At 37.5% G+C, this 13,059-nt stretch overlaps 1 protein-coding gene across 2 annotated transcripts in view; it reads right to left on the bottom strand.

Annotated features, from left to right (window-relative positions):
- Positions 1-1,632: 1,632 nt before the first annotated feature.
- LOC118736786 (hexosaminidase D) overlaps positions 1,633-13,059 on the bottom strand; it is a 57,603-nt gene continuing 46,176 nt past the window's right edge. For both annotated transcript variants that reach the window (XM_036466820.1, XM_036466829.1), the window contains exons 2-8: positions 6,806-6,949; positions 6,177-6,740; positions 5,949-6,092; positions 2,692-3,404; positions 2,406-2,606; positions 2,035-2,344; positions 1,633-1,974 (exon numbers count right to left, since the gene is read on the bottom strand). In XM_036466820.1, the coding sequence (XP_036322713.1) occupies positions 1,756-1,974; positions 2,035-2,344; positions 2,406-2,606; positions 2,692-3,404; positions 5,949-6,092; positions 6,177-6,740; positions 6,806-6,949 (2,295 nt within the window). In that variant the 3' untranslated portion in view covers positions 1,633-1,755. The remainder of the gene's footprint in view (positions 1,975-2,034; positions 2,345-2,405; positions 2,607-2,691; positions 3,405-5,948; positions 6,093-6,176; positions 6,741-6,805; positions 6,950-13,059) is intronic.

The following is a 13,059-nucleotide window of genomic DNA, read 5'->3' as shown; positions in this document are numbered from 1 at the left end:
AACTAAAGTTAGTTGCAGCTTTTTGTCATAATTATCAATGTAATATCTGCCAAAAAAGCTGCTCCTAAATTTAGAGTCGACGTTATTAGTGAAGCGATTTCAAAGAAAAGTGTGGCGTTTGAAAGACAAAATTCCAAACCTATGGACAGATTCATTTCTGTAAGAAAACCGCTCGAATTATTATTTTTTTTTGTTTTCTTTACTCAAAAGTTCAGGTATTTTCCTTTAGTTTGGTATATGGGAAGTATTGGTTGATATCTTCTAAGCAAAGGCTTTATTTTTGAACTATATTAGGAGCGTTCTCACGTATTTAAAAACCAATTTTAACTTAATTAATCAGGCAAATGAAATATGTAATTACCAAAATATCAGACACAAGAGATTTGTTTATTTCTCAACTATATTTAGGAGTATTGCCAGCTTTTCCAGAAGTCTTAGCTAACTTATAAACAAATCCGAAAACGAGAACGAACACGAAGAATAATACTAAAACGGGGACCTAGGCTAATATAAAAGTAATACAAATATATGCACTATGAAATTAAATAAAAATGAATCGAAGTAATTTGAAATTTGTAATGAGCGAACTTAAGAACCTCTAAATACCAAATTTCATGAAAATTCATAAATTTTTTAAATTCTTCGACGCCATATTAAATTCGTTATGGGATCTTTGAAAATTGACTTCAGCTTTGCTAAGACACATAAATGATATAATGCTAAATATAGAATAAATTGCATTCATCCTTAATATTTTAATACACTTTATGTTATTTGGAACATCCGCTAAAGTTGGTCTAGTGAATTAAAAATGGCCGCCACTCTTTCCACTCTGATTGGCGCGAGTATGCGTGGCTTTTCTTTTAATAGATCCTTAAAGGACTACTTTTTCGTAAAGGAATGAAGATCCTGCTCGGCCCTACTAATTAGTTATACCTTTTTGAAAAAAAATATTTCTTGAAAAATAATCCGTGTTAGTAAGGTATTCATAATTTGGCAACAAATTTGCATTATGTAATTGTTCATATGAAATCATAATTTTCCATGTTTAAGAAGTAACACCAAACCACCAATTACTATTATAATTTGAAGTTTCCATACGAAAATTTTTTAAGAAAGTTATCAACTCGTAACTGTTAGAACATGCAACGACCGAATTTTTTGAATTAAACGGATTCAACGGATTGCTAAGCAGATATTATTAAAAATTCGAATCAGTTTTGAGTTCGCTGAACATTTCTGATTAAAATGGTTCTATACCGTTTAATTTATCACAGTTTTAAAATATGCCTTTTTCGCGTAAAACATTGCCTATCCGACCACTGTGCGCCAGCGGAAAAACTGTGTTTTTCGGGTTATTCATAAAAAAAAAAATAACAAAAACTGCATACAAATTGATGTGATCACGTCTTTATTTTAATGTAAAGTATTCATGTTTGTACATATGTACATATGTAATTAGATATAGATTGTTGTTTATTATAATTACAAAGCATTATAGAAAATGTTAACAGTATTTGTTCAGTGATCATTAAATTTAATATTAAGTTTAATTTAATGTTAACATACTTGTATGTACATGCATACACAAATGTATGTATGTATGTTACATAGTGTAAATGACAAGACAAATTGTGTTTCTCGCCTAATTAACGGTGCTCTTTTTTTTAATAATCTCTTTGCTTAAAGCATTTGAATATTATTTCAATTGTTAACGTCATTTGATCCCATTGGGCTTAAAACTACAACTTAAATTTATGTCATATCACCATTGCTCCCAGCTTCAGCGCCAGTTCCGGCCGCATTTAACAATTGAAGGGGAACCAAATTAAGCTCAACCAATTCCGCACCGTAAGGAAGAGGACGCTGCGGCCATACACGTCGTTGCATTAAACTTTGGGCGTGTTCCAATTGCCGTTGCAGTTTCGCAATCGTCGGATAAATATTTTGCTCGACAAATTCAACGATGGTATACTGAAAATAAAGAAAACTTTTACTCAACTCTTTTTGGTGCACCACAATCAATTCTCTTACATCGTCAAACACCTCGTACATCACTTCGTGGGCTTCTCTGGCCATGCCACTTAGTTCATTAAGGTAGTTCGGCGTATTAATCGTGAGCTCCCGTACACGGAGTGGCGAGGAAAAATTGTGACGCACATTGTAGTCCGACATCCAGGCACTTTGTTCCTTCACATGTAGCAAGTAATTCTGTACCTCTACTAGCTTATCAAAGAGTCGCAACGCATACTTGTATACCATGCTTCCGGGATATGTGCAGGAGGAAAATAACTGACTATGATGTGAGTTCGGGTGTAGCTCTATCCAGGGATGTCCGGAGCGTCTAAAAGTTACATGTGGATTAAAAAGAAAAATAAAGCAACTTTACGTTGAATCCAGCTTACCGACTATCTGGATGGAAGGCACACTCGAGTATGCGCAAAATGTCGTTCTCCTTCGGATTGGTAATGAAATGACCTTTTGACACCGTAGATAGTGAGGTAATCAAACTAGGTATGCCCACCGGAAGCAATTCACATAACACCGCAAAATGATCATACCGTTGCCAACCGGTTAATGTCAAACCGCGTATGCCTTTCGAAAACCTACATATGTATGTAGATATGTATTTGAAGCCAAAACTTTTGTTATTCTTATATTAATGAAGCCAACCAATACTGAGCTACCTACCGTCCGCCCTCTTTCGCAACGACTGCTAGCCATCTGATATTATTCTCTAAATGGCGCTGCAGTGGTGGTATCATAAGGCTCTCACCAAACGCACCTTTAAAAGCAGATGCTGCCCAAACGGTTGGGAAGACTTTGGAGTACATGTCCCACAGCTGCGGTTGTATGAATCTGTATATATCGTTGGCATACACCCACACCATAGGCTCTACGTAGTTGCCGATGTGTGAATGATGCATTTCGCTTAGCATCATGCCGCGCAGCATGTCATCCCAAATGACCACCTGTAGTTGAGGCCAGTGCGTTCTCACAAAATTGGCAATAGTCGTTACGTGGCTGAGGAAAATTTCGTTGCGAGCATGCTGTCGACATAGGTTGCACTCGCCCATGCGCGCCACTTCGTCACAACCAATGTGAATGTGTGTGAATTTGTTGGAATGGTCCGATGGCAAAAAAGTGGCCTGCGCCACTGTTGATGAACTGTTACTATTTGTGGCTGCGCCATTTAAGCTAAGATGGAATTCTATAACTTGGGTCAGCATGTTCTGAATAAATGCAATTGAATCCTGCTGGCTGGGGCATATAGACTGTGGACTTTCGGATATTTCACGCATATGTTCGAATCTTGGTAGTTTTAAAGCAAATTCGATGTGGCCGAACGTTTGAATCAAAGGCATGATGGAGAGGCCATGCATGGCTGCGGTTTCAAGGAAATCCTGTCAAATGGAAAAATATGTTAGTTTAAGAATGTGTCTGACTGAAATGCATGTACACATTTATGTATGTATTTATCGCTCGTTTGCTGGGAGAATATTATGTGTTATAAACAGGGCCGAAGAAAGTAAGCAAGAAAAAATCCATTTTAAGCGCTTAAGCGCTTTTCTTAAGCAGTACGAAGTTCTGAAGAAATTTGCTACGCTTTCTACTATGGTTTGCTAAAGTTTGTTCGTGGAGAGTACAAGTTTTATTTTATTTTATTTATTTTCTACTTTTTAGTCTGGTGTCTGGTTTCACCACTTTTTCAAACATTTTTGGCTTAATGAAATAATTTAACCGTGTTTGGTAGAAATCGATAAAGCGGAATCGATAACCGTTTCCAAACATCCATAATAATCTTACAAATTTTTAAGAGATTGTTGTGAGTATAAACTTTAAATAGAATAGCTTCTTTAGGTTTCGAAATATTGAAGCTTTCGTATTCCGGAAATTGACCGTTATTTGGAAAGGGTGCATAATTTTAGTGGCGTTTCAAACATTTTCATAATCTTGCTTTTTTGTGTCGTCATATGTGGGTGGTGTCACGCCCATTTTCCAAAAATTTGTTAAAAGCATATTTCTTGCTAAGGAATTTGGAGTTAATTAGCTTCAGTAGTTACTGATTGGTGCGGGGGCTACGCCCATTTTCCAAAAATTTGTAATATTCTCATTTTTAAGATATCATTGCAAAATTTAAATTTTAAGTGAATAAGCTTCAGTAATTACTAAAATATAGCAGCTTATGAATTTCTCTCATGTGGTGGGCGTGGTTTGCCCATCTTCCATAGCATCCGTCCTTAGATTAAAAGAAACGTACCAAATTTTCTTTAAGATATCTAAAACTTTAATAAAATCAATCATAATTTGTTGCGCGCATTTACAATTATTTTACCATTATAATTTTGTATCAATTTTGGTGTAAAAACAAATTAAACGTTTACAAGTTTACTTGTACAAATAAAAGTGCTGAGAATACGAATAAAGATAACAAGTAAGAAAGTCTAAGTTCGGGCGGAGCCAAACATTAAATACCCGGCGCAAGTATTAAATATATGTTTTTTCACCTTTCCGAAACCTACCGCTAGATGGTAAGCCGGGGTGTATCAATTTTGAGTAAATTAGCGTCCTTAAATTTCGAAATATTGCAGTTTCAAGCATTTCTGAAATTTACCGTTATATGAAAAGCGGCCCTAATTTTAGTCCGATTTCAATAATTTGCAACGTTTTTCTTTTATGTGGCAAGCACAATAACCATACCGAGTTTGGTATAAATTGGTAGAACGGTTACCGAGATACATATATGGATGTGATCATAAGTGGGCGGTGCCTCGCCCATTTTCCAAACTTTTATCATAGACGTATTTCTTGGTAAAGAATTGTTGCAAGCATCAATTTTGAATGAATTGGCTTTCATATTTAACGAAGATTTCGTATTTCTCTAAATTACCGTTATATGGAATGTGGGCGTGGTTATTGTCCGATTTTAAAAATTTTCGGCCATTTCGTATGTTATACTAAGACCAATAACTGTGCCAAGTTTGGAAGAAATTGGTGCAGCGGTTACCAAGATACCATTTTGCAAAAATTTATAATATTCTTATTTTTCGTCTGAAAATTATTGTAAATATCAATTTTGTGTGTTTATTGTCTTCAGTAGTTACTAAAATATCGCAGTTTTCGTATTTCTGGAAATGACCGTTATATGGGAAGTGGGCATGGTTACAGTCCGATTTCGCCCATTTTCAATACCAACCTACCTTGGATAAATGGAAACCTACATACCAAATTTCGTTGAGATATCTTAATTTTTGCTCGAGTTATCGTGTACACGGACAGACGGACAGACGGACGGACAGACAGACATGGCTTAATCGACTTCTCTATTCATTCTGAGCATTTATGTATACATTTGTCTATATCTATCTCGATTCGTTTTTGCTGTTACAAACAACCGTTATGTGATCAAAATTAATATACCCTTGTGCACAAGTGCGCTCGGGTATAAAAAGTAATAGGTGCCACGCTGAGTAATCGCGTCTAAGTTTCTAGATAAGTCAAGTCTAAGTCTTACATAACCCAGCTTTAAGTCAAGTCAAGTCTAAGTCTTGCATAACCGGGCAACAAAGTGTTTGTTTTCTGTTTGTTTTCTTTTTCTAGTTATAAATGCCAAAAGAAATTAGAATTGTGTAGAGTTGCTAAAAAGGCATATACATTTCTAATAACACAAAATCGACAGATATCGTTGCACATTTTTACACAACATCGTTATACATTCTTACAAGACGTTTTTCCAGCAAACGAAATATACATACGTATCGCTACTTAAAGGTGAAAAGGTGCCAAGTCGATTTTTTTTTTTTCAAAATTCAGTTTTTGAAGCAGAATGGCAGGTTATACGAAACTACATCAATTTTTCATCTCTCCTGAACGATTTAAAAAAATGGACTTGACGCCTTTTCACCCTTAGGTGACGAGATAAGTACATACATATGAATTATAGGTACCTTCAATTCTTCAGCTTTGTAAGCATTTCTAGCGGAGAGTTCTTGCAATACGCCTGCATAGGGAAACATATCCTCGTATTCAATTAACAACCCAGTAGCACCCAGCCTTTTCAACATCGGCAAGAGACGTTTCAAAAATGAGAGCTGAAGCAAATAAATAAATCAATAAAGGAAAAAATAACATTTGTAGTACTTTTTTTTTCTTCACATCGATTATTCTAAACGAACCTTTGGTGGCGCCCCCTTCAGGTCTAAGTGCACCAGCCGTTCGTTAGGTGCACGTGGTCCATCCGGCCCAATGCCTGCAATAGCTGGCACACCAAAGCGCTGCAGTTCATGTTCATACTGTGCCTGCCGCTCGGCTGATGTTAATACTCTATCATAGTCCATATTGCTTTGGAAGTCTTCCATGCCAGCGTTGCGCACGCGTTGTTGATTCTCAAGTATCTTTAGGCGTTCCTCTTCAAACAGATAGTTTCCACCCACCACGGGTATTTTCTTTCGTCGCGCGACTAACGAGAGTGTCTGCTCGGATGCTTCAGGAATGGCAACAGATGGTGGACTCTTCGTAGGCTTTACAAAGCGCACAATGCCGGAGTTTTTGCCACTATGAGCTGCTGCAGGCACTGGTATGCCGCCAGTGGGGCCGCGTGAGCGTAGCAAATTGCGTTCAACACTTGTCGCGCTGTTGTGCTGTTGTTGTTGTTGGTGGCGTAATACGCGATTTGCCTGCGAGATAAGCTTTTGCAGAAGATATACGTGCTTTTGTGGATTGTCAGTTTGTATTAGGTCCTAGATGATGGATGAATTGGAATTAAATTTATTTCTATTTTAAAGTATTAAAATAATAATCTTACATTAAATTGACCATCAGTCGGTATGTCGCTGCTGCTCGAAATAAAGAAAACCCAGGTCCAAAGTACGAACAGCACTAAACTAGAGCCGATTAGCAGAGCACTGAGCTTACGACGCCATAGAAGTATTAGCCAAGTCGATTGCATCTAAAAAAAAAAAAAAAAAGCAATAAAAATAGACGTTAATAAGAAAAAGTTGCGATCGCTTTGGTTTGTTTTTGTTGGGTCAACTTCATAAAAATTAATAGATAAACTTCTATATAGAAGATTAGATACACTATGGAATAAATTTAGGGGTTTTTACTTCGAGGTATATACCTATCCCGCGCTTTACACGGTTGATAGGTTCCTGAGAGATCAGTGTAAAGCGAAAATGAAAATTGTATATGAAAAACCGTGTGAAAAGAAAAAAAAAAATACAAACATGCATACTTAAAGGACTTTCCCTGTTTTAGATTTGATACAGGTGGTTGTATATATATACGGGATTCATAAGATGTGTTAAGCGTCTTAATGTCTTAACGTCAAATAGCGGTTAATAACTTTTTTGGCAATTTGTAACAGCACCAAAATGTTACTAAACTAATCGAAAATATATTATTGGCTCTTATTATACCCTATACATCTTTTAAAACGCTTTTAACCCATATTTTGCATAAATTTGTTTACACACTTTTATATATTACCTATATCAGTGTTACCAGATGAAAAATTTAAATTTTTTGGTTTATATGTTTTGAAACTTCGAACTAAAAACTGTGTAAGATCGAAAACATGCTAATCGAGTACCATTACAATTGCTCGACTAGACTCCATTCAAACTCTTGCGTCCGCGCAGAACATGAAAGAGAGAGAAACTTTAGTAGAGCGAACCAGACAGATTCGGTCTAAGGGGTCACTGAAATCTGCTATACATAAATATCGTACACTTGCTGTAAGAGTATCATGATCAAAAAAAAAAAAAAAAAAAAATTGAGTTACAAAAGTTTGTGTAAACATTTCATTAACAATAGCTCACTGGAAGAATATGTGTCTTCATTTTTACTATGGGAGCGTACATAATATGTAAAGTGTAAATTTAAAGCTATTTTTCTACTTTTTCGAATAAATGGATTATAACACTCTTGCAGCGTAGCTACGATATGTGTAAATGAATATACAAAACCCAATGCAACCCAATAAACATTTTTGTTAAATCGCAATTTAAGATGCATTTTGAGAATAAGTCCTTTTCTCAAATCTCAAATGTTACTTCTCAAATGCATTCCAAATAACTGTTAATAGCATTCCCAAACTAAAAGCCACATTTTTAATATGGATTTTTTCTTTATTTTCAAATGAAGAAATATTGAATTTGCAAATTTTTCTCAAACGTGAGAGGAGCGGAAAGAAAAGAAATCCAGTTACAAGGAAAAAAATATGACACATAAAAACCAGAAATTTGTCTTTATGAAAAGTTTCTGGGCTAAAGGGATCCACGCAGAACGCGGAGCACACGTGGGCTGAAAAAGCCCGTTGTGATACCACTGGCTGAAACCATTTGTTTCTTTCCCTTCCTTAATAATTGAACCACCGAGTGCGTTTTATATAGCACAAAAAGTCGAGGACATTCTAAAAAGTACTTGTTGCAGAATCGGTTGCGCGTGTTGGCCAAGGCGCGACAATGGCAGAGATAGTGTTCAACGGTCTCCACCTCTTCCTCGTCGCTGCAACTGCGACAAAAATCGTTGGTGGGGTATCCTAGCCTTTTTCCGTGTGTGCCCATTAGGCAGTGTCCGGCGATTACCCCGACTACTAATCTGAAAGAGGAGCGTCTAGACGGGTAAGAGCTATGGATTGCTTTACATCAATCTTTGGCCACATTGTCCTGGTAGTATGGCAGGTGGTTTCCACAGCCTACCGATATTTACCTCCTCGACGAGTTCCGCCTTTAGTCTGTGTTTGCAGGAGGTTAGAGATATGCCTGCATTCTGAGCAGAATTGACTTTAGATATTTCCGTCCCCCTCCTTGCCAGCTCGTCGGCTAGGCAGTTGCCAGGAATGTCCCTATGTCCAGGGACCCATACAACAGTCAAGGAGCATTTTAATGCCAGCAGGTTGAGAATCTTCCTACATTCTATGGCTACTTTGGCCGTTGTTCCGTTAGAATTGAGAAATTTGATAGCAGCCTGGCTGTCAGAATAGATAGCAATAGGCCTTCCTGGAGGGGCGGATGTTATGAGCCACCGAGCCGCCTCCATTATGGCGTTTAATTCTACTTGAAAAACACTACAATGGCCCGGTAAGCGAAAACTGAGGTTTAGCGCGAGTTCGTCAGAGTAGATCTCGCTCCCCACTCTTTTGTTAAGCTTGGAACCTTCTGTATATATGGCCGTAGACCCTGGGTTCAGGTCTGTGGCCCCTTTCCATTCGTTTCTCTCTGGGATTCTTGTGGAGAATTTGTTGTCTAAACAGAGTAGAGGAGTGGTATAATTTATCTGTCGTAGATTATCCGTTAGAGTTTGAAGTACTTTTGCGTGTCCGAATCTGAGGTCTCTCCACGGCTGGATTGTATTTAACCTGGCCGCACTGCAGCCGGACCTAAATTTTCCGTAGAGATCCACAGGTGGAAGATTTAACATTATTTCCAGAGATTTGGTGGGTGTAGTTGGCAGTGGTCCCGTGGCTAGCATGGCAGCCGTCCTCTGCACCCGTTCCACCTTGCCTCTGGACAAAATGTTGTTTAGCGCAGGTCACCATACGGTGATCCCGTAGAAAAGGATGGGTTGTGGTTTTATTCCGCATTTTGCCTATAGCCGTCTTACAGGCATAAAGGGCGGTATTGGCCTTTCTGGAGCGATCTCCAATGTTTCGCTTCCAGTCAAGTTTCTTGTATAGAATAATTCCAAGGTGTTTGACCTCGGTTGAGAGGGTAAGTGCCAGCCCGTTTATGGTGGGAGGTTTAAATAAGGGAGTTTTATACTTCCTTGTGAAAAGTACCATTTCTGTCTTGGTAGGATTGACGCGAAGTCTACATTCCTTGGACTAGATGTTTACCAGACCGAGAGCATTTTGGAATAACTCACTCAGGACCTGAAGATGTTTGCCCATTGACACGATTGCGTACGCTATGACTTGGGCTTAGAAGTAGGGTGTTCACTGTTAGATTCCAGAGTAGAGGGGAGAGAACGCCCCCTTGGCGGGTGCCTCTGTTCACATACTTTGTAATGGAACCATGCCCCAGCTCTGATAGAATAGTTCTCTTTTCGAGAAGGAGCCCATCAAAATCAACAGACTTCGGGTAGACATTGTTGAAAGCACCCTCGATATCGAGAAAAACTCCGAGCGTGTATTTCTTTAAGGACAATCCTTTTTCAATCGTCGATACGATTTCTTAGAGTGTGGTATGTAGTTATATAGTAACAAGCGTTATACAAATTCTTGATAATATTAATTTTTAATCTGTATCAATCTTCTTATTCAAATTACTTCGGAAATACTGCGAATTTAGAAATAATTTAGGGTTTAAAATAATCCTGCACGTAAAATCGATTTTTGAAAATCTTTAATTGATTTAGTCTTTTAACTTATCGTTTTGAAAAAAGTTATAGTTTCGAACTCTTTTTCATACGACCTTGCCACCAACTTTTCCATTAAAACAATTTTCCAAATTCATAACTGGGCTGATTTGCCACTTACAGTTGGCCTTACTAATCTCGTTGGTTGTTTTAAATTTTTGTTTTTGCTCGTAGATACTAAGTAACCATTGCATGCACAGTCGAAAGAAAATCGTTGCCTCGCGGTAAAATGTTCAGTCCCATGCTGCGAAGGCTCAAGTACCAAAATGAGTTGTTAGTGTTTGTACGGTTTTTTTTTTTCTCGACTGCTAGCTACTGTAAGCGGCCGCATGAAGCGTTATGTGAAAAGTGCCATGAGAACCTGCCTCATAGTGGCTTTGAGGCCAACAAGTAGCCCCAAGTGCTCCCTTAAGCGTGTTGTGCGCACAAACATAAATACACAAACAGACAAAAGTAATCGCATACACGCGCCCATCCAACAAACAATGGACCATTTGTTGTACTCCAGCGAAGAGGCGAGCAAACATATTTGCATATCCAACAATCAACACACATTCAAGTCGGAGAGTACATCTACCCGCATATATACGTACGTATGTATATGTACATATGAATGCATGCGGAACCGTCCGATAAGTCTGGCACACAAAAAAGTAAAAAAATACGAGTTTTAGTACACTTGTGAGTTTTGAATTATGCAACTTCTTTGATTCGACATCATTAATCATTTAAAATGATTAGAGGATCAGTACCAGCTTGACCAAGCTTTGCATGGAGTCCATATTGACAACTGAGTGGAATATCGACCTATCTCGGCAGCCAATTCGAAAATTCCCCTTTTTCAGAAAGCTTTTCAAAAAACGCCCTATTTCGGAATTTGATTGAAAAACTCAGGTGTCGATTTACTATTTAAAATTTTCAAAGTTTGGGTATCAAAAAATGGTCGTTGGGATAGCTTTAATTTACAAATATTTTTTTTATTTAATATTGTTATTGGAATTTATTATTTAAAATTACCATGCAAGTTTGTACACACATACATAGGTAAGTAAATATATACAAAGTCTTTAGGTCTAAGCCAATACTATTAATATGTTAATATTTTAACCTAATAAGTACCTCAAAATTCAGTGAAATAAAACGAAAATAAAAGGGTTAGAAAAAAGTATGTTGTCAAGTGACAATAATTTTTGCTGTTTCTCAGAAGCCATACTGTACAATCTATCCTCGTAGGCGCAAATGTTTTGTATATGTAGATATGTCTGTATGTATGTTCGCATGTGGGTATAATCAACATATGAAATGCAAATATGTCCGATATGTAACTACTTACATGCGTATTTAGTTGTTTGCTTAACTACTAGCCCATAGTGACCTGCCCATGCCAGCAATAACGGCGAACGCATGTGAAAGATGGCTGAATGCACCACGATTTTGGTGAGTTTTAAACTTTCGGGTTGATTTTTGGGTAAAAATGAAAAATTCGCCCAATAATCAGTCATCATGATCGACAGTGCTTTCACGAAGAGTGCCATGCAGCTGCTGCAAAGAAGTACGTAGTGACGAGCGAAGATGGAAATCTGCTAGCAGACTCTAGAGTACACTTGGAATGTGGAGGGAACACTTCTCGACACTTTTGAGTCATCATGGTTTAACAAAGAAGAGCCCAGACTAATGATAATATAGGGACGTTCTCACGCCCCCCTCCACTAAAACAGGTGTTATAAATCCCGCGGCCAAGAGCTGGAAGAGTTCATAATTTAGTCTGTTTTAATCAATCCCCGAAAATTGTCAACACAGCTGGGGACCTTATTTCTGAGCGTGACGAGCATTAGTTCTGGGTGGCTTCGGGGTCACTCTAAGAACGAAAGGAAAAACGCATAACTTTCTTTGGATCCCTGCCATTAACGCAACGTGTTGGTTTTGTTAATTAATATTTAAGGTGAAAAAGTTTGCGGCAGCATATCAATACAACTAAGAAAGTAAGACAATCAAACAATACCTTTAGGGAATTGCAATTTAACAGGAAAAATTTCGAGGTATTAACATACAAACACGTGTGTATGTATTTCTTTAAGTTCTTAATGTTAACACATTTTTTTTTTTTCAAGAAATCCGTAACAGATTCACTCCTTAAAAGCTTACGTCAAGTTATTTAAGAGTCAGCGTGTCAGATGCAGCAACCAGTTATTTGTGTAACTGTTGCAGTGAACCCATGGCCTGCAGTAAAAATACTTACCTTCCCACATATGTATGTATGTATGTACATAAGAAAGAGCATACATATGTACATATGAAGGAAAAGATAAAGTGCGGCGCTCAGTTGCACTCACTTCACTCATATGAACATCAATAGATAGCAAACGGCGATACTATGTGCATACATACATACATATGCACTAAAGGGTGGACGGTAGGAGTCTACCACATCATGTATAGAATTTCCGAAGAAAGGTTTGGTAATAATAACTTGAGCTGCAGGAGCTTTACCAAATGCACCTAGAAATATTTTATATATGTATGAATGTAAAGGCGAAAAAATTGAAAACTACAATCAAATACCAAAATACCAAAGTTACATAAAAGTAGACATAAACAATGTTTTTATACATAAATATCGAAAAATAAACCAAACCAAAGGCTGCTTGACTAAAAAAAAAAATAATTTTGAAGCAAAACCAGCAAAACGTTTGTTTCAGA

This window comes from Rhagoletis pomonella, unplaced genomic scaffold, assembly GCF_013731165.1.
Source record: "Rhagoletis pomonella isolate Grant_MI unplaced genomic scaffold, Rhpom_1.0 Rhpom_scaffold_00001, whole genome shotgun sequence".
Taxonomy (NCBI): Eukaryota; Metazoa; Arthropoda; class Insecta; order Diptera; family Tephritidae; genus Rhagoletis; species Rhagoletis pomonella.
Note: the sequence above shows the minus strand (reverse complement) of the source record. Positions and strands in the feature narration are given on the sequence as shown.